The 20640-nt window shown below is 40.1% G+C and overlaps 3 protein-coding genes across 3 annotated transcripts in view; 1 reads left to right on the top strand and 2 right to left on the bottom strand.

Moving 5' to 3' along the window:
- Window positions 1-4363, top strand: part of REV3L (REV3 like, DNA directed polymerase zeta catalytic subunit) — a 60485-nt gene extending 56122 nt beyond the window's left edge. The window contains exons 30-32 of the mRNA XM_081000367.1: window positions 810-1056; window positions 2064-2273; window positions 3253-4363. Coding sequence (XP_080856493.1) covers window positions 810-1056; window positions 2064-2273; window positions 3253-3393 — 598 coding nt within the window. The 3' untranslated portion in view covers window positions 3394-4363. The remainder of the gene's footprint in view (window positions 1-809; window positions 1057-2063; window positions 2274-3252) is intronic.
- A 496-nt stretch (window positions 4364-4859) lies between these two features.
- On the bottom strand, window positions 4860-14317 carry MFSD4B (major facilitator superfamily domain containing 4B). Its single transcript, XM_081000383.1, has 4 exons — window positions 13887-14317; window positions 12289-12457; window positions 11497-11613; window positions 4860-8282 (listed from the first exon to the last, which is right to left on the bottom strand). Exons 1-4 carry the CDS (start codon window positions 14220-14222, stop codon window positions 7066-7068), a joined length of 1839 nt encoding a protein of 612 aa, XP_080856509.1. The 5' UTR covers window positions 14223-14317; the 3' UTR covers window positions 4860-7065.
- A 1559-nt stretch (window positions 14318-15876) lies between these two features.
- Window positions 15877-20640, bottom strand: part of SLC16A10 (solute carrier family 16 member 10) — a 41241-nt gene continuing 36477 nt past the window's right edge. Inside the window, exon 6 of the mRNA XM_081000404.1 lies at window positions 15877-20393. Coding sequence (XP_080856530.1) covers window positions 20158-20393 — 236 coding nt within the window. The 3' untranslated portion in view covers window positions 15877-20157. The remainder of the gene's footprint in view (window positions 20394-20640) is intronic.

The raw sequence follows: 20640 nt of genomic DNA, 5'->3' as shown, positions 1-20640 counted from the left end.
ATCCCTGTATTGCAGGGGTTTGGACTATATGGCCCTTGGGGTCACTCCCAGTGTGACAATTCTGTAGATAGATATATTTTCCATCAGCCAGGTCCTAAATACATCCACAGCTTGTTCTGCACTCTTCCTTCAGAGGGAAAAGTCTGGAATAGTGGTTCTGTCAGAGGCTCCAGACTTTGGGCAAAAGTATGGGGCCTCATAGCGCTCAACTTTGAAGGGGGGACTAAGAGCCCCAAAGTAGTAGAGGGGTGCTAAGCGCGGAACAGACAGACAATTCAGGTAGGGGGGTCCTGTTTGTGAGGCTGGGGGGTTTCCTCAAAGAATGAGAAGTGCTTCTGGCTGACCCATCCTCCCATATAACCAAATATAGCAGAATACAGTATAGTGCAAATTTAGCACTTGTTTGCAAACAGATTTTTTTTCTGGAAGCAAATAACATGTAAATGAGCCCTAAACCTCTTTTGTTTCTGGAAGTGGCTTTATGTCATGTGAAAGCACAAATACAAAGCGGAAATTAACAGTCTGGGAAATGTAGGGGGAAATGAATAAACCATTGTGAATGCAGCCTCAGCCCTAAGGTGCAGTGGTGAGTATAAATATGTCCTCACTTTCTAGAATTATTCTGTGGTTGCATAAGGTGCTGTTTCATTTTTTCCTTTGTGTTTAATGTTGCTGTGCAAACTGGCAATACGGATAGGAAAGTTGTAAGAATATATGGAGATTATTAATGGGAGTTGAAACAGGTACATAGATCTGGCTCTCTCATTTGTGGGCCATATATTTTGAGATTATTTTATTTGTCCCAACAGAAGGATGCTTGCCTATGATCGGCGTTCTGAGCCACGAGTTGGTGAAAGGGTGCCCTATGTCATTGTGTATGGCATGCCGGGGTTGCCTCTCATACAGTTGGTTAGGCGGCCGATTGAGGTTCTACAGGATCCAAACCTGCGTCTGAATGCCACTTACTACATCACCAAACAAATTCTTCCTCCGCTGGCTAGAATCTTATCACTTATTGGCATAGATGTTTTCAGCTGGTATCATGAATTACCAAGGGTAAGTAGGTGAAATAGTAAATTCTGGATATGGCTACAGCTGGAATGGAGTTTTTATAGATAAGTACAGTGGTACCTTGGGTTAAGAACTTAATTCGTTCTGGAGGTCCGTTCTTAACCTGAAACTGTTCTTAACCTGAGCTACCACTTTAGCTAATGGGGCCTCCCGCTGCCGCTGCGCGGTTTCTGTTCTCATCCTGAAGCAAAGTTTTTAACCCGAGGTGCTATTTCTGGGTTAGCGGAGTCTGTAACTTGAAGGTACCACTGTAGTTTAAAACAGTTAGTACTTCTCCTGGTTACTGAATTGGCTCTCCAACTATCAGTGTTATTCAACCAAATGGAGAGGGTAGAGGGTATTCCTACCAATGTGAGCCGGTGGCTGCTGTGGGAGGGAAGGTCCAGTTACCTGATGAATCACTAACAGGTTTGGGACAGGTTAACAAATAGATTTTCCTTCCAACCCCTTATCACTTGATGCAAGACTTACTAGGAAGAGGGTTGTAGGAAGACTACCCATAGTAATAGCAATGCACAATAAAGAAAGAATAAAGCAAAACACACACCTACAGGTTATGTATATGCAGACAAGGAGTTTGCTTGCTATAGACCCAAACCTCAGATTGTTCATACCTCTGGTTCCCACCTGGAATTAGTTGGCCAAATGGGAAACAAGGTATCTAAGGTGGATTTCCACAACACATTAATAGGGCTGGCTTTCATCCATCCTGATATGAACAACCTTGTGTGTGGGCAGCCTCTCAAGAATGGTTTCACTTATAGCATGTGGAGCTGATCTCAAAATGGGTGTTCAGCTCCACCTAGTGGTCATAGGAAAAATCTCAGCTCCAACAGTTTTGAATGGACTTGTTGATATGTTTTGATACGTCTTTGGGAACGTAGGATGCCAAGACCCAGCAATCTTTAATTTGAGAAGGTGTAAATTTGATCAACGTATGTTGGCAAAAATAGTTATCACTCATATGTATCAAATATTTTTAAACCCTGTAGATCCAGAAAGCTGCTACCACATCCCACAGCGAGCAGGAAAGCCGAAAAGGGACAATTTCCCAGTATTTCACCACTCTACACTGTCCTGTGTGTGATGAATTGACTCAGCATGGCATCTGCAGTAAATGTAGGAGCCAACCACAGCATGTGGTAGTGATTCTTAATCAAGAAATTCGAGAGCTGGAACGTAAGCACGAACACCTAGCCAAGGTAGGGGAAATCATCTTTTATTTTGCTTCTAATAAACTTGAACCTAAAATGAAACTTTTCTGAGGTGGAGAAAACAGCACCTTTTGTTTTTTAATAGTTAAGTATAACATGTTCCCTAATAAGCAAAATAACGAACTTTCACGAAAGGTATTCCAAAGGCATGAAAAAGTGCTATCAGAGAAACTGGCAGGCTAATGAATGACCTTTTAATACAAAATTATGTTGGATTCCCCGATATTTTGCACAAGAACCCCAGCATAAAGATCTTCCTTTTATGTGACGGATTCTCTTTGCTTTGTACAGAAAGAATTTGGTTGTAAACAGGTTTATTAAGCCACTCTTTTATCAAAGGATCATCATCCAGTTTCCATTTTGAAACTGCTAGAATTTCTGCCATTAAATGTATATTCCCCACTGTTCTGTTAATTTCAATATATTATTTAATATTACCAAGAAGTACCAGGATTTAATGGAACTGTACTCTCATAAAAATTTTCAGTGTATTTATGTCCAATATACCTTAATCCCACATATATAGCCGAAATCAATCTTATCTGCAATGCAGCTCTTGCCATTTATAAATCTCTTACTTTGCCAGATGCATGATACTAAAATGTTGAGTCAGCTAGAATATTTGTTAAAATATTGTCCATTATTTATGCTTACTTTTTTCCTTTGAGTGAATGTGTTCTCAAGTGGAATGTGAGCTCCCTCCTGCAATGCAGGAAAAGGCTGCTTTCCCATATGGGGATCCAACCTGTAGCGTGGGCATCGCTGCTGTGTTTTTATGGGGTTGGTTGATTCTGGCCTTTCCGTCGCTCTCTTTTGAAAGCCCATTCATTTCCTACAACCCTCCTCACGTTGTTTTTAGTGTTGGTCCCATCTCACCTGTCTTCCTCCAAGTAAATGTTGTAGCCAAGATTATTATAATTCTTCTACTTATGTGAATTTTACACTACTCCATTTTACGTACCTTTAGATATGCAAGAATTGTACAGGCTGCTTGGAGCGACAGATACCTTGTGTTTCACTGAATTGTCCTGTACTTTACAAGGTCTCAAGAGTAAGCAGAGAATTATCCAAGGCACCGTATCTTCGCCAGCTACTTGATCAATTTTAGATTGCCTATAATAATAGCAGGATTGCAGGTGCTATTTTTTTTAATGTTTACCATTCTAAAACTATCATGCATGGTCCTTCAATTTCATCTTGTCTAGAATTTTCATTCATTGTTGACCTACTCTGAGAAATAATAAATGTTTGTCCTAAGTAAATTGAAAAACACTTGTTAATCTATTAATAACTGACTTTTTACAATGTCAATTTTCCTCATTCTTCTGCCTTTGTAACATACTGTTTTATAATGCAGATGTTGAAATAGCTGTGTTAACATCCTGTAAATCCATTTCAATATAAAAACCTTTTCCCAATGGGCTTCTGAAGTACTGAAAATCTTTGGGGAAATGTCATTGTGTTTTATTGAATTGTCAGTATCAGGATGTTACTTATAGATATCTCATCCACTTTATAATTTTGACTGCAGAATATTTTGTAAATAGACTTTTTTACTTTTCAAACAACTGAGTAAAAATAATGTGCAATGAATTTTATACGGACAATTTTAAAATCAGTTGGAGTATTTCTCCTAAGTTTTGCTTGATTCCAAGTAGCTTTGTTGTTTTGACCAGACTGTGCAAACAGTAGCGTGTAGCATTTTTGAAACATTTTCTAAAAATCACTGTCTTGCTTTAGCTATTAATTGGGGCATTGTGAAGAACTGTGCAAAGACATTTTTGTTACAAACCTGTGGGACTGTTGCAATACTTTAAATAAGAAATTTTATTCCATTTTTGCTTTTGTATAGACATTTCTATTGCTTCTAAATATGCTTAATATTTCATGATGTACTGTACAGTTAAATCTTATTTGCCATCATCTTGAGAAAATGTGTATTTAGAATATTTGTATAACTATAAAATTAAAAGGAATTATGTGGTCAGTGCATTTTTTAATTGAAAATCATTTTGTTTTAAAAATTAATGGAAACCATAGTGAAATAAAATAAATGTATGTGCATTTTTAAACTTCAATATAGCTGTAGTGCTTTTCTTTAACAATAATGGCCAATGAGTTCCAAAATGACATTCCCTAAAAACTGAAGCTAGTGTTGAAACCATCATCTTTCTTGAGAAATCCACCTTTAGTCACAATTTAGTATAACAATCCCTCAAATAAGAAATTCTCATAGGATAAAGCAAGCTTTAAAGAAAAAGAATACTGTTAAATGACCTGTTTACACAATCGCTTACCTTACTAAATTTTTCATGGCTTTGTCTAATGTGTGAACCTGGCACTCTTTTTCACAGTTCCTTTGGCCACCCCACAAGCAGGAGCACCTGGAAAACATACCAAACTATGGAGAGAAAGAAGCAATGGTTTGACTGAAACAACTCAGGATTTATTTGTAGTTTCTTAAATCATGGCTTAGTTACATGCAAAGTCGATCATTAGGGAAACAATGAATGTCCTCTGTTTACTCATGGACTTGATTATTGGATTCCCTAAGAAATGGTGGTCAAGGCTCACTTTGGTAAATAAATAATTTTTATTCAAGAAAATATCAGACTTCCCAATACCCCTGTAAACACAAGCAATTAACTCCCTAGCTGCATTTACATTACAAAATTACCTTACCAATAGACACACACTTGAGAAAAACTAATCATCATACCCAAATAAGAGCTATAACATTTAAGGCAAATGTAGCATTGATGTGAGTTAAAACAAGTTGTCAAAATGTCTATTTCATAATGCCATTTCATACAGAACAATCACAAATATACCAAGAATAACATTTGCATTGTAGGAAAGGACCCGATTCCTCAAGTAAATACTGAGTTTGGAGTTACAGCATTTACAATACTTAGAACCCCAAGAAAGAGCAAGAATCCTTAATACGACCTTGTAATAACCAACACCCACAACTCAGCACAAATTCTTGAAAAACATAAGCTATTACCATGTTCTTGATTTGATTTTACCCAACAATCGGAAGCTATTTTCATCAATGAAAAGGCTACCACACAACCACATGGCTTCAGTTTCAAAGAAACTTTGAAACTGTAATTCAGCAACAGCAGCTTTTCATAGTGCATGGAAAACCTGTTCTTGTTATGGCAATGAGGTGCACCATTCAAAATGAGGGGGGAAAACAATCCCCTGTGCATATTCAATCCATGCCTAAAGTAGTATTTTGGATCCTAGTTCTTACAGGCAACTATAAGCTGGATATACACACTTCAGGCAGTTCAAACGGTTAAGAAATTTACTAATGAGATTCAGTTAATGGAAACACAAGTAACTCTGGCTTTTACATGTGTAATATTTCTAATTGTGAAACAGTGTACAAATTCAGTCTAATCCGCAATTTATTGCATATTAATGCTTAGTTTTTAAAAGACCGACATCTTCACTTATTCAGCTTTTAATATTAAAAATCATCCCATTGAGGTAGCATCATTGTCTACAGCCAAAATGCTAGCTTTCCCAAGTTCCAGTCCACAATTCCTCTATTTCACCATGAACAAACCACATACTACAGAATCTTGCCATTTAATTGTACAGTCATAAATAACACCATTCCAATTATACAGCAGTTACAAAAGAGCATTTCTTAGGTATGGACAGTCTGTACACTAATAAGTTGAGAAATTATGCCTGGATTGGAGTGGGGGAAGAAAGCACAACCTGTGCTCTTCTAGTAGTGCTTGCAATGTTGTGTTCTTTAAACCACATTCTGCATGTTCTAGAAAGAACACCTCTACCAAGTGGCATTGTTGAGGGTAAGGATCTGGATGAAGTGCCATTACACATTACAGCATTTCCCTTCTACAGTAACCTAGCAAATTGCTGTTGCCATGTGCTTTTCAGTAAAATAAAATATGATATGACTTGTAAGTTCTGCTAGTGGAAATAGGGTGGCTAGGGCTTACTCATACATAAAGGGAAATAGATGTGCCTGGGTTTTAGCTTGCTCCCAGAGAAAGTACAGGCAACGATCAATTTAGGATTGTCTGAATGACACACAATCACCCACATGGCCCTGAACCTAAAGTAGCCCCAAAACATAAAGATGTCACAAAAAGGGGTGGGATGGGAGCAGAACAGGCTTACGCATGCTCCATCGATGTGCACGGAAGTCCGGAACATAACCTCCACACAAATTAAAAACTGCCTGTACCAATAATGTAAGTACTAAAGAATTAAATATTTTCATAATGTGAGACTTCTGCTTTTCAAAAATCAGATACAACTATTCAAAACCCGCAAAACAACTTTTTCACTTTTTAAAAAATATATTTGTTATTAGAGTAAATCTTGGCATCAACATCTTAGGAACACAAGCGATAACTATTTACAGAATGAGGACTACCCCTGGTGCCCTCACAAGGTACCTCGTTAAGTATCACACCATGGTTCAAATGAAATGCAACCCCCTTTGGTCAAAGCTTGCTTACAATGTTCAGTACAGAAATCAGATATGAATCAAGACAGTCGTGATTATTTTACTACACTTCCCAGATGTAAGCTCGCCATCTGACTAAAGAACCACTAGAATATGGATTTATGAAAACCTGGCTTTTGTTTGCTTTTTCTACTACCATCACATCCCTTTTTGGTACCTGCAAATACACATTTATACCAAAAACCAATTTTAACTAGGATTTAACCCAGCTTCTTACCACTTTAATGAAGTGTTTGGTGAACCTCTTGTTCTTAAAGCAAGAGAGGCTTAGTCATTCTTACTAGAATTCTTATGTTTTGGGGAGCCGACAGTAAGCCGAGGAGAAGAATTAAAAATGTTTCTTGAAGAAGGGTGACCAGAAGTGGCAAGTGTCGATTCCCCTTCGATCGTCTTGGATGTTTCTATGACAGAGTTCCTCATAGTGTCATTCATCTCAATTACTTCAAAGTCTACTTCATTCCATTCTCTGCCATCGTCGTCGTCCTCATCCTCAAGATGAGAATGGGACAATAAGGCTTCCTGGAGCTCACCATCTCCAGCGTCCTTCAGTTTAGCATCGAAGGGTGATGTAGCTAATTTATACATCACGGGGAACAGCACTGATGTCATGGCTGCTGCTCCCAACGCAGAATACATGAGCACAGGGATAGCAGGAAAATGTCCTTGAAGGTAGCCAACCACTGCAGGAATACACATTTCCCCCAGAGCTGCACCCATTACAAATAATGCTGCAGATTTCCCATGGATGGTTGTATACTGCTCAATCCAGGAAATGCCGCTAGGGAAGATAGTCGCCATGGATGCTCCATATACTGCAGAGCCAAGCCACAGAGAGACTGGGTATGTACTGAACAGTGCCAGGAATAGGCATGACAGAGTGGAGCCTATGATACTCAGAAGGATCATAGTTCCAGGGTAAGAGCAAGCAGCAAAACAGATTGCCAGTCCCCTGCAAGCTGCAAATGATCCCCAAAAGAGGGAATTCAACCCAGCTGCTTCATGTTCCTTCATGGCAGCGAAGGTTTTTGCATAAGTAAAAATGTAAGAACCATAAGTGACCTCTGCCCCTACATACCAGAAAAAGAACACAGAGAGGAGACATATGACGGCACGGTGGTATTTAGCAACCTGGTATTTCTGTGTGGAAACCTTTGTCCTGTCGCGGACGGGACTGCTTTTCAAACACAAAACAAGGAAAAACAATGCAACAAACAAAAGATAACTGCCTATAACAACATAAGACCACATAAAGTTCAAGCTTAAATGCAGTTTCAGGACTGGTGTAGCAGCAGGAAGAGAATTCACGGCAGACTGATTGTCAACATTACCACCCAACAGAACCGGAGAACCAACAGCGGAGCCACCGAGTGCCATCTTGGCCAGGATGGGAGCCACAAAAGCACCCAGAGCAAAACTGAAGTGTAAGGCCTGCATATGCGGACCGGCTTCTTCTCCCCATGTGTCCAAGGCAAGAACATTGCCACCTGTGGGGTAAAGAAAATATATAGGGTATAGTTTCCATATTCAGACTGGTTTCTTGGAACTACACATCATCACTCAAGAGCAACCTCACTCCACCTGCTGAGAATTCTGAAGGCTCCCTCATCAACAGGCACAGGTAACTAGAAGGGATTACAGCCAAACGAAAGAAAAGGGGGAGCTGGCTAGTTAGCCTGTTTTCAATTCCCAGTGTACTTTCCCAGGGTGGGAACCTCCAGTTGCTGCTTGACTTAAATCCCCATCAGCCACAGTCATGAGGGCCAATATTCAGAGAAGATGAGAACTAGCACCCAGCAGCACCTGAAGAGCCACAAGGAGCCCCCCTACTCACGAGTTGAGGGGGGAAGAAATGATGAAAAGCAGATAGACTAGCAGCTCCTCCATCCCAAGTCTTCCTGAAAGCCCTCTTCTCACACTCCCAATCCATATTCAGTGTGTGAAAAGCTTGTACCTGCTGAATCCCACCCTGCTGATGGGCCCTGTGCACATTCAACTGTAAACACACAGGGCCTGAACAAATGATTAGGGCAACTAGGATAACCCTGCTTCCCCAATCACACATGCAAAGCCCTACATCATACTTTCACTCAGTGATCACAGGTGAGGGGGAGGTTCAGGGGGACGACAACTGGCAGCTGTATGCAGGTCATGCCAGTTGGTGAATGAACTCCTCCTCCAATTGATTAAGCACAGAGGAGGAGAGCATAAGAGGTAAGACAGAAAGGAGTTCCTTCAAAATTCTGAACAGGCAGAACCCAGGTTCTCTCAAGTGACAAGCACTATTTGCAATAATATGTTTAGTATCTTAATTAAATGGAATCCATCTGCTCACTAGTATGCAGAATGAGGTCAATTTAACAGAGCATATTCAATGTCAACTATAAAGCTTCACAATTATTTCAATAACTAAGTGAACATTCCCATAAAATTCTAATTGTTCTCGAACGGTTCCTGCTGAAAACACAGTTTTGATAATATTATGAATAAATAGCAGGAGGTGTTCAACGGCCTCTATTCACAGAAACACAGAAAGTTTCCTCTAGCTTGACAGTGACACTTCAAAGGTCAAAGGTTTGCTTACTGATAAGGATTTATATCCCATACTCTCGTAAAATACCAGGGCGGGCGGTGTACAGCAATATAAAAAAATTAAAATCAATGATTAAAATGACTGCCTTAAGAAATTGTTTAACAAGTGCACAGGCCTGCCAACATAAAAAACAACAACCCTGTTGTCTTGACAGTCTTCTTTCTTCCTTGGCTCCAAGTGCTACTGAGGACTAAACTTCTTTTTCAAAGGAAAGCACTATGTTTGCAACCGAAAGATGCAAATACATTACTAGGCAAGATATCACACCTGCTTGACCCTCTTACCAGCATTACACCATAGAAACAACCCATCATTGAAGACAACAAGATTACCTGCCAGAGATGCATTTTATGACCCTCACTGCTCTACCAATGTCATTTTCCATTTCTCCTTCAGCGCCTTTTCTTGGCTCCGGAGCTCTAGTGGCTTCCTCCAGCATTGTGGCATTCACTTGCCGTCTCCCATTCACTGCTTCCCACTCCTATTTTCATCCTCCCTCTGGAACTGCTGCTCCCTCACTCAGAAATCATTTATCTTTCACAATCCTTTCTTCTCTTAAACCCTCCAGCAACTTGCACTCACCAAAATCTGACACACTACCACCTGCATTGACACTGCTGCTGCCCTCTCCTTCAGCGGTCTCTCCTTCAGGTGCTCACCTCTTTCCTGTGGCTGCATTAGCATTGGCCTTCTCCCTGCTAATCGCAGTGCCTGACCACAACCACACCCATCTCACTGTTTTTCAACCTCCAAAATCCATACTTCTGTATGATACGGTTCTCCATTACCACTCCATTCCGCTTCCCTTTATCACTCCTTGATCCTTCTCAATAATCATTTCAGATCAAAATCCTTGGCTCACCTTCTTCCTATTTGACAATATTCCCATCCATCTCCTTTAATACACATGACAACCGAAATGCTTTTTCTGTGCGGCCTGAGCAGGAGCAGTGAAGGATGTTATAGTTAATTGTTGTAGCTTGTCTTCACTTACCCTACCCCACTGCCCTGCTCACAGTTGTGAAGAATATTCCTACGTTATGAATGGTCTGTATTAAGAAAAAGAAGTCAGAATAGGCCAATATATATGTGAACTGTCCCTGGATCAAGTGGCTTTTCTTCTTTAAGTTCTCAAAGTATTATGAACCTAGCTCAAGGCTGTCAACTGAACTACCCAGATGTTTAACTGAGAATCAATCAGTCAGTCCATCATTTGAAAATAAGACCTTAGAGTAGTCTTGCCCAAAAATGGCAACTAGACATTCTGTTTTGGTGACTGCAATCTTGGTTTAAGAAGCCTTTTGGCTCCTAGCTTATATATCTGAGTTTCTAACACCGCCTCTGCTGTGTTCCTTTGACCTTCACCTTTGAATTAACTGCACCATTCACTGCCTTGGATACTCTCTTGATCTTCAATAGAAACTGTTCTGTCTCTAAGCTCTTTGCTGCCTCATCTGTTTGATCATCACCATAGCTTCTTCAACACTGTGCATACTCCATCTTCCCCCGCATGGTATCTCTTACCCCTTCCATGACCACTAAAGCAGTAGTTTTCTTCAAAGTAAGCATCTCTCTTCACTTTCGTGTTATTTCTGCTTCAGTTCAAGACCGTCTCAACAGTTGACTTGATTGTGCTGCTCTCCCAAAAAACACTTTTGCTCTTTTGATCCCTACACCTCTTCTATCCAGAATCACACACAGTCAATCAACCCTGAAGATTATCAAAGGCACCTTCTGCCATATCAACCTCCCATTGCTCTAAGATCTTCTGCCAATGGCCTTCTCTGATTGCCACCACCAGAAGGCAGCAACTTCGAGACGGAGGGTTTTCAGGTGTGGTGCTCCAGTTATAAAATGCTCTTCACAAAGAAGCCGGCTTAGCATCAGCATTAGTTGGTTTCCCGGTCTTTTTAAGCTTTGCTGAGTGCTCTGTCAACTGCTGTTTACCTTTTTACTGTAGATTTTTATATACTGTACTATATTTCTTTATATTGATATTTTTGATTTAAAACTTGTAAGCCATTTTAAATTAAGAGATTCAACATAATCCTAACTGAATCATTCCAAACAGGATGAATATCATGAAACAAGTGTTGTGGTTTTATTACCTGTATCAAGGACTCCCATTGCAAACCCAATGACAGACATCATGAATGTTAACAGAAGTGCTTTATTGCACCAGGGGATGACATAAAGACCCAGAGCTGTACCCAGCATAGAAAATCCTATAAGGGAGAAATAATTAAACACACCATTTCATATTGCACTTTTTAAAAGCTACAATTTATAATAATTTAATAATATCTAATAATATAATAATATCTAAGTTTATTCTGGAATTTTTTAATTCCAGGAAAATATTTAAATTAGATTTAAGTAATAAACATAAGACATTAGTCACACAAAATACCCTGTATGCTAGTTTTATATTCAGACATCAAAAGCATGCACGAGGTATAATCTTAAACATGTCTCCTTAGACATATACTTGTCTACTCAGTGTGTGTTTCTCCCAGGTAAGTGGGAATAGTACTAAAGTCTTAAGACTCCAAAGGGTTGATTGCATATTGAAGCAGCAATCTAAAAAAAAGTTATTAACATGCAAGGAAGCTACCCATAAAGCTGAATTCCATTGAATTCTCACTGCTGAAGAGTCAAGCCATTTTAAAAAAACTGAATGACTTGCTTCAACAGTGCAAAGAAAGTATCAAACAGCCTGGGGAATGGGCTGTGGGAGCAAGAGAAACTTAATCCACTCCATTTCCCCTCAGGTTGGACTGCATGAACAGCTTGTGACATACGTATTTGTGCCCTTACATTTTTGACTATGCAATTGCCCATCCAACTTTTGTGAATCAGGGCAATGATATAAAAATCAGTATTATTCCCTGTGTACTTACCCAAGAGAAGTTGGGCATTCATGCAATCAAAAAGTATACCACCAATCAGAGAACCACCAAAGTACCCCGATGAACGGCCCACAAAAATATAAGAAATTTGACTGACATTTTTATTCACATTTGCAGCCAGGTCTTCAAATGTGGGCCCTAGGATAGCAATGGCCATACCCTGGAAATAAATAAATATCAATGTGAAGTGCAAATCAAACATACTTTCTGTTATTAATAAACTTGACATAAAAAATAAGTCAGTAGGTGACAACCACTCCTTGCAATCCTAAGCACACTTATCCAGAAGTAAGAGCAACTGGTATTAGTGGGATAATGGGAGATTATTACTCGCAATTCAAATTTTTAAAGAAGTATCTTATCCACAGAATACAAATACTTATTCTCCCATTAATTTTTTTTTTAGGAATAAGATCAAAAGCAGTTTTAAGATCAATTAAATGCTCATGAAACCATCCCAAACAGCTATATTGTGAACTAACTGTGGTTTCCAGATAATCGTCAAAAGCAGCAAGTACATTGTGATTATTTCAGTGCAAGAGTAGTTTAAGAAAGAAACTACATGCTAGACAAATAACCCCACCTTCAATAGGTTGAACACCATGTCTGAAACAGAAGAATCACCTACCAACAGCACCTCCATTTTGCTGAGATTGATCTTAAATTTATTAATCCATTACCAAGCCCAAACAACAATTTAGCACTTCCACTCTCCCACCTTAACCACAAAAACAGCAGAGCAACATCAGCATATGCATTGGCGACACCTGACTCAAAATCCTCAGAAACCACTAGGTGGTTTCATGCAATAGGCAACAATATCTTCATCCTTTGACCCTACAAATATACTTCTCCTTTTTACATGGATTTTTCTGCTGGTGCTGCTGCTGGTCTGAGCTATTTAATTTATATGGTTAAAAATATATATTGCAGGCTATCTTAAGGCTATCCTGGCAAAAGGCAGGATCTAAACCTAACAAACTGAGGGCTTCTATTTTGGGACCGCAGCTGCACTACACAGGAGTGGATAATTCACTATAATATCCTTCAGCATCCTAGAGCCTTCCAGGTGTTTTGGGCCACAACCACCTGCAAATCTTTGCTTGGCTGCAGTGAGTGAGAACTCTAATCCACATCCCTGGGAAGGCCACGCTAACGCTCTGTATTTCAAGTACTTGAGGAGAACAGTGCACTAATTCAAATAATAATAATAATAATAATAATTCAATTAAAGAAAAGGTATCTGTTTGTTTCTTGGAGAAGTCCGAGGGAAGATAGGCGCCCCGCAAATCCCTCCATCCTTCAGCTCGCTCGCTCGCTCTCACACACACGTGTACTTGTTTTTACGCATGTACTGGCGGTGACGCCACATTTCTCCCCGTGTCAAGGACCGGAACGTGCCGAGTCCCGTCCTGAAGTTCCTTCGGCTCCTCCGTGGTCTGAGGGCCTTCGGCAGCATTGCGAGGGAATTGCGAGGGCGCCTCGAACGGACAACCGGGCGGGGGGGAGAGAGAAGAAACTCTGGAAACTTTGAGTGACACACGCCCACCCCCCGAAACGCTGAGTGACACAAACGTGCGCGCGCTTACCAGGCCCAGGAAAGCGGCGCATAGAGCCGCCGAAGTGCACCATTTCAGCGCCCGCCGCGGAGCCGCCGCCACAGCCGCTTCCCGCTTTGCGGCGCTGTCGCCGCCGCCGCCTCCAGCCCGGCTTCTTCGGCCGCCCTCGGCCACCACGACCAGCGGCTGAAGGGCGAGCCGCGCAGCAGAGCCCCCCAGTGGCTCCTCCGAAGGCGCCCCTCCTGCCGCTGCCATCGACTCACTCTCTGCCTCGCGGCGGCTGCCGCCTCCTGCTCCTCCGCCTTCATCCTCCTCCTCCAGACGAGCGAAGCGAACCTGCTTCTTCCTCTCGGCAGCGCCCGCCATCCCTACAGCCGGGAGCAGCTACGGCAAGCGCCGGGCCACGTGACCCCGCGACGCACACGTGGCTTCCGCACGTTGCGCGGAGAAGGCCGGAGGACCAGGCGGCACCTCCTGTTAAAAACTACAACTCCCAGAATGCCCCGGGAAGTAGGCCCTCCTCAGCTGTATGCCCGCTCGTTCCTGTTTATTTCCGCGAAGGCCGTTCAAGTGCTCGCATTGGCTAACGTCGCTCAAATGTGCTTTTCGAGCTTCCCTGTTAGGTCGCCTGCTTTACGGAAGCGGTTTCCCGCCAGGTGAAAAAGGGTGGCCGGGTCGCTACCTGCCGTTTGCTCGTTACTGTATTTTGTAGATCTGGGCTTGCCGGCTGTTGCCGAAGTGCTGCTAAGGGAACGAACATGTTGAAGGGGACAGAGAGAGGAAAAGGCTAAAGGGACCGTTCCGTTGCCGGGAAACTGATTTCTTGTGCATTTTGGGGGTCCTCCGCCTCCCCGCTGCCTTTTTACAGGGACGGGAGTGAAAGCTCCCTTTCGCCATAGAAAGAAATTGGTAATTCCTTGTACTGGTATGTAAACTTGAAATTAAAAAAGAAAAAAGAAGGGGAGAAAGCAACGGAGAAAGTCAAACATTTCCTATGGTTGTGGCTGCGTAACGATGTGACCATCCACTCAAACAGGACTTGATGCTTTTTATAACTCGGATCTTACTGCGTGTGGAAAATGTAGTGTATGGGGGTTGTCTTTAAGTGGTTAGAAAGTGTCTTGCCACTGCAAGTACCCCTTATACAAAAACTCTCTGAAGCAGGCCTTTTCTGTCGTAGCCCCAACCCTCTGCAATACCCTTCCAAAGGAGATTTCGCAATGATGCTCCATCTCCTAAAAACTCGAGTTGTTTACTCGGACCTATTTGGAGTCCTGAGTGTTACCCTGTTCAAGAGGTGACTTGCTATTTTAAATGACGGTAACAATGTATTTATTGTATTCTGGATATTTAAATGTACTGTTTTATTTATCTACTCTTTTTATTTTATCGTTTCGGTAGGCTGGTATATATATTTTCTCAATAGCTGGGGGGCTGGGGCGGAGAGTGGCTTAGGAGAACCCTGTTCATATAGCACCTTGCTAGGAGGTGGGGCTGAGTAGTTTGAATTTCCACCCTGCCCACTGTGACCTCTGCTGATCGGCTATCTGGGTATAGATGCCCATTTGCATTTTGACAAGGCAGAAAATTCACCACCCTACTTTTTCAAGGAGGTAACAAAATATATAATACAACTAAATAGTTGGCAATGGGTTTTTAATATTTGAGACAGGGTTATTAAACCTTTGCTGTCACCACCCTCCTTAAGCATGGCACATGCACAGAGAAGCACAGATAAGAGAAAAAGCCTCAGATACATGGGGCTAAGCTATTAAGAAAAGTGAGATAAAGCTGATAGATATTTGTACTTCGGACATAAGCAGTTTTTTTGTTTTATGCAGCTAGAATGTTGGTAATAGGAATATGGCTAGAAGTAAAAGTTGGAAATTTTTATAAATGTTTTCAGATTGGGTAATAACTAAAAAGGTTTCCTTGAAAACTGTTTATTGTATAAGTGGAGGAGGTAGAACTACAAATATGTTAAGAATCAAGGTTACTCTTCTAAAGAATTATGACTGGGTACTTTGCAAGTCAGTTTATTGCATTCCACTGATAAGGTAAAATGTCAAAAGACGTAGTTACTGATGCTCTCACTTTCTTGGTACTGCCCTTATCTTGTAAACAAGTACAAGTAACAAATGTACAAGTAACAAATGTATCTAAATGTAAACAAGTACAAGTAACAAATGTATCCATTTAGTTACACAGGATGTACATTCTGTACCATTACTATTTATGACGTCTTTATTTTCAACCACTGTGGTGCTGCATTCTTGAGATGGAGCAAGGCACAATTATAAACAGTTTATAGAATTCTGCACACTTTTTCATGTCACACAGTATACATTTTAAATCAAAGAAGGGATCCAAGAGCTAATTATTGCAGAGTGCAACATCAGCACATTAAAATGAATCTTTTAGAAGATATAGCACAGTAAATTAGAAGTGAGGTCGGCCTTTTTCTGCCTTCTAGTCAGAAGCATGTCCCATTGTGTCCAATGTGATACACCCAAGTAAATGTGTGTAGGATTTGCATAGATAAGCCACTTCCGTGTGTGTGTGTGTGTGTAGAAATAACAACATGCCAGTTCAAAAAATGCTTGTTTTTCATGGGATTAACTTATGCTGCAAGAAAACTTTTTTCTCAGATAGAAAGCTTTGTTCACATAGTAAAAGGTGAACTTTTTTTTACATTCACATGGGTTACACAGCAGTAACGAAAACATCAAAGGCTATGACTCCCACCCCTCCACCAGCAGTAATAGGGCCAAGAGGAGTTTGGTTCCATTTATGAATACTGTAATATTATTTGCACCAAATAAAAAAGTGTGTGTTTATTGTAAGACACATGGATGTGCCATTTGCCACTCCACTTCCATGACCACACCTTCAGATTTCGCATTGTACATAAAAATTGTGTAGAGCAGACCTGAGGGGCAATGGAGGGGCTACTGAAGTGCAGGAACAAGTTTTGCAATTTTTAAAGTTACATTGCAACTATCCATTTTCTAACATTAATAGTCCCTGCCTTAGTCATGTTAAAAGCAAAGCTTGAGAATTATTTAATAAAATCTGTGCTTTTAGAAAAACTTTGGTTAATATTGTAAAGATGAGACAGAACAAGCACAGATTAAACTTTTTAAAAATACTGTTGCTTGTTCCTTTACAAGGATTTGGGGTTTCTTTTTTTCTGTTTTTTTTTAAATAACCTTCAGTGAATAAACGGTTCATCTGGTATCAATCACTTTAAACATATACATGTGATAAATTGACCGATTGACGATAGATTTTTAAACATTGTCATGTGCATTGTTATACATACAGATATTGTATTAGATACCAGTAGTAAAACACTGCATGCTCTTTGTAGAATAAAATGTGTTTTTAGTCAAAACAATTTTGTTTTGCTACAGTCTATTTAAATAATATTTGTGCATGGACACAGAGATGATATAAATCTCTATATAATTGTGCAGATCTAGACACACTGGAACAAGCTAGTTCATTCGTCTTGCTACAGTATTTTATTTTGAGCATTTGTCCTCCACAAAAATCTCCCTTCTTCTATTTGTACTTTGCATAGTCGGGGAAGGCACAATGACATTAGAAGGAGGAGGGGGGAATCTCTGGAGACTTGCATACAGTTTTGTATTACTCAACTCCCAGCATGCTTCCTGAGACTTACAAAGGTCTCTTCTTTCAAATCATGAAGGCTAAGGAATATCAGTGGACTTTCAGACAAACTGTTCCCAAATAGACAGGTAATAGGGAAGGTTTGCTGTGTGGCAAAGTATTTACCCATCCAATATGCAACTGCAAGGGTCAAAACCACACCTCTTGGAAAGGAAAGAAGAGTTGTTTTGTGATTTGAGAAATGATAGACCTGCTTCAGGAAAACAGGAACATAACAATGACAACATGCAGATGCTCTATAAAGTGTGCAATTCCCTACCTTAATGTGCACAATATTATGCTATTGCCCCCTTGTTCTCCCTTCCCTCTTCTTGCTGCTTCTGGAAGAGAGATTCTCTCAAGAGAGAAATTCCTTCCCCGTGTGCATACCTCAGTATCTGAGAAGTAGCAGCAACATCTTGTTAAGTCTTAGCAAGTTTTTAACATGATCAAGCAATATGAAGGCACTTTATCAAGAACACCACCTCTGAGCATACACATACCCCTTCTACAAGCCTCTTAGGTCCTCCCAAGACCTCACATGGACACTGTGAATCTAATCCAATCTCCAAATCTCCTTGGAAGAAGTAGTTGAGGGCAGTTTCCTATTGTTTCTACTCCATAGTTTTTCCATGATCCCATAGTGAGCAAGCAACACCAATTTTTAGCCCTGATCTTTAAGGAGCTAGAAAGAGAATGAAATTATTTTGGCAGAATGTCTTTTAGAGACCATGCAACTAGAGACTGAAGCTCTGTTTCAGATCCAAAGGCTGGTGTTTCTACCCCACTGGGGTATATATTTTGAAAGAAAGCGGGTATATAGACCACAGAAGGCAAATGCAAGGTGTCAGAGGTTTTTGGGACATTCAGAAAGGTACAGCTTGTGGTTTGAAACTTGGAGGAGTAAATGGTCTCCCCATCCATCTTGATTTCATTACTTTCTTCTCATACCTGTTGTTAAGTACCAAAGAGAAGCAGAATCTTGCCTCCATATATGGGCTATGTTGCTTTGTATATCTCTTGATACTGCAACAGAAGGAATCAGATGCATAGTAGGATTGAAACCAGAATGTTAGTGAAATCTTAAGTATGCCCCTTGATTTGAACTGATCCATCAAAAGAAATCACAAGCAGTATTACTACACTTTGGGTTAAATAATGAAAATAGACAAATCTGATGGAAAACAGTTGCCTCACTACACTATATAATATAGGATGGAATCCAATGGGTGTCGCTGCACTAATGAAATGTACCTATCAAATCTGAGGTAGGGAATTTTTTTGGCAACTACCCCTGAATCCCCTCGCCAAAATCTGGCAATTTTTCTTCCCCTTGCATCCTGGCCAGATTTGCTCTGGAGGATACCCCAATAAAAGATTATTGAGTGCTGAATTACAAAGAAGGAATTGCCATATACTGCTCCCCGTTTGTGGAATGCTCTCCCCAGGAAGGCACCTTCATTATACACCTTTGGGCACCAGGTGAAAACATTCCTCTTCAACCAGGCCTCTGGCTGAATGACATTCAATACCCTTTTAAATGTGTAGTGGAAGGGAGGATTATTGGTTTGTTTCTGTTTATATTTTTATCATGTATTTTGTGTTTTTTATATTGTAATTTTATGTTGTGAACTGCCATCCAGTATAGGGCAGTATACAGATTTAATAAATAAATAAAATAAATTGACCCCCTACCCATTCTACTGATGGATGGCTTCCAGCAGCAGAGCAAAACCCGTTGGATTTCATTCAGTATATGTGATTTTATAATTACTAGTAACCTATTAAGAAAGATGATGTAAGAACCGTGTTTTTCACGTACACATGAAGAATTAGCTTATCACTAGCTCAGCAGTTTAAATTATTTAAGAAATAAAGAGTTATAAGGTTACCATGATGCCACCCACCTTTAAAATACATGAAGCAAATAAATGAAGAAATGCAAGAAGGATTCCACTGCAGAGTTAAGCAAAAGTTAAATTGTCACTATTGCATTATGAAAATACATTTTCATAGTTTACTGCAATGGTTTCCTGGGGATTAAAAGCTAAAGCTGCAATCTTACACAGCATTAGACATTCTTAAACCCACTGAAATCAGTGGTCTTAGGCATGCCAAAATCTGCATAGATTTTTTTAAGAGGATCTAAAAAGCTGTGAATCCACATTGCAAACCCCACAGATCTTTTTAAAGATTAAAAATAGTAGCTTTAAGAACATTAGGATGTTACTAATAATTCCAGGTGCATGCCATTCCACCATTAGGTGAATCATGAAGTTGCTGGATGCATTATGAAAGGATTAGTTAGTAGAAGGGAGACATTTCTTGAGTTCCAGAAATGCAGTCATATGTGTTTGTTTTAAATTCTCCTGACACACGCCCTCACTAGCATGTATTCTGATGACAAAAAGCTCCATGTAGTATGTGGAAGTGTGTTTTGAGACTATATAAAAATGGGTGAAAGGCATTTTTAGCTATTAACCATTTTGTTTTAACCTTTACTACTTTGATAGCTCTCATTGTGGCTTTGCTTTTGAAGTACAATCATACGGTACATTCAATTCATAAACAGAAAGCTAACCTAGTTCTTATAAAAATAAATTCAATCTGGTAAGAAAAATATCGGCCATTAAATAACGGACTCTGATTCTTTTCTGGGTTTTTCATATGAGTCTGGCTCTGAGGTGCTTTTGATTTCCAGCATTTTCTCCATAGTTTTCCCATCCATAGGACTAGCTTTTTCTTTGGGTTTCTTCTTTTCATGCACCCATGGGATGAAACACAATACAGCTCCTCCGATCATTGGGGGAACTCCTGCTAGGTAGAATGCTACATCATAAGTACCCAGGTGATCTTTAAGTATTCCTGAGGAAAAAGAAAATAGTATTCAGTATTCTGTGACAAAGTAACAGACCTGAATACAACACATGCAGACCTCAACTTCAGTATGTTATAAGAAGCAACATTGTTAATGGAAAAAATAGTACTGATCTGAAATCTCTTGAGAAAGTTACACAATTATACAAACGAAGGGAAAAAAACCACACAATTCTACACTTTGAAAGCAATTACTACTTTCACATGCTTCCTACACAGATTAGAAACAAAAAAA

This window comes from Podarcis pityusensis (assembly GCF_964106645.2).
Source record: "Podarcis pityusensis genome assembly, chromosome: 3".
In the NCBI taxonomy this organism is placed as follows: domain Eukaryota; kingdom Metazoa; phylum Chordata; class Lepidosauria; order Squamata; family Lacertidae; genus Podarcis; species Podarcis pityusensis.
This window is presented reverse-complemented; position numbering and strand designations above follow the sequence as displayed.

Coding starts and splice junctions, on each gene's coding strand:
- MFSD4B (XM_081000383.1), bottom strand. CDS start 14,222: ATGGCGGGCGCTGCCGAGAGGAAGAAGCAGGTTCGCTTCGCTCGTCTG. Junction 12,458..13,886: donor GCGCCGCTTTCCTGGGCCTG/GTAAGCGCGCGC, acceptor ATTTATTTCCAG/GGTATGGCCATTGCTATCCT. Junction 11,614..12,288: donor GAATGCCCAACTTCTCTTGG/GTAAGTACACAG, acceptor TCTCCCTTATAG/GATTTTCTATGCTGGGTACA.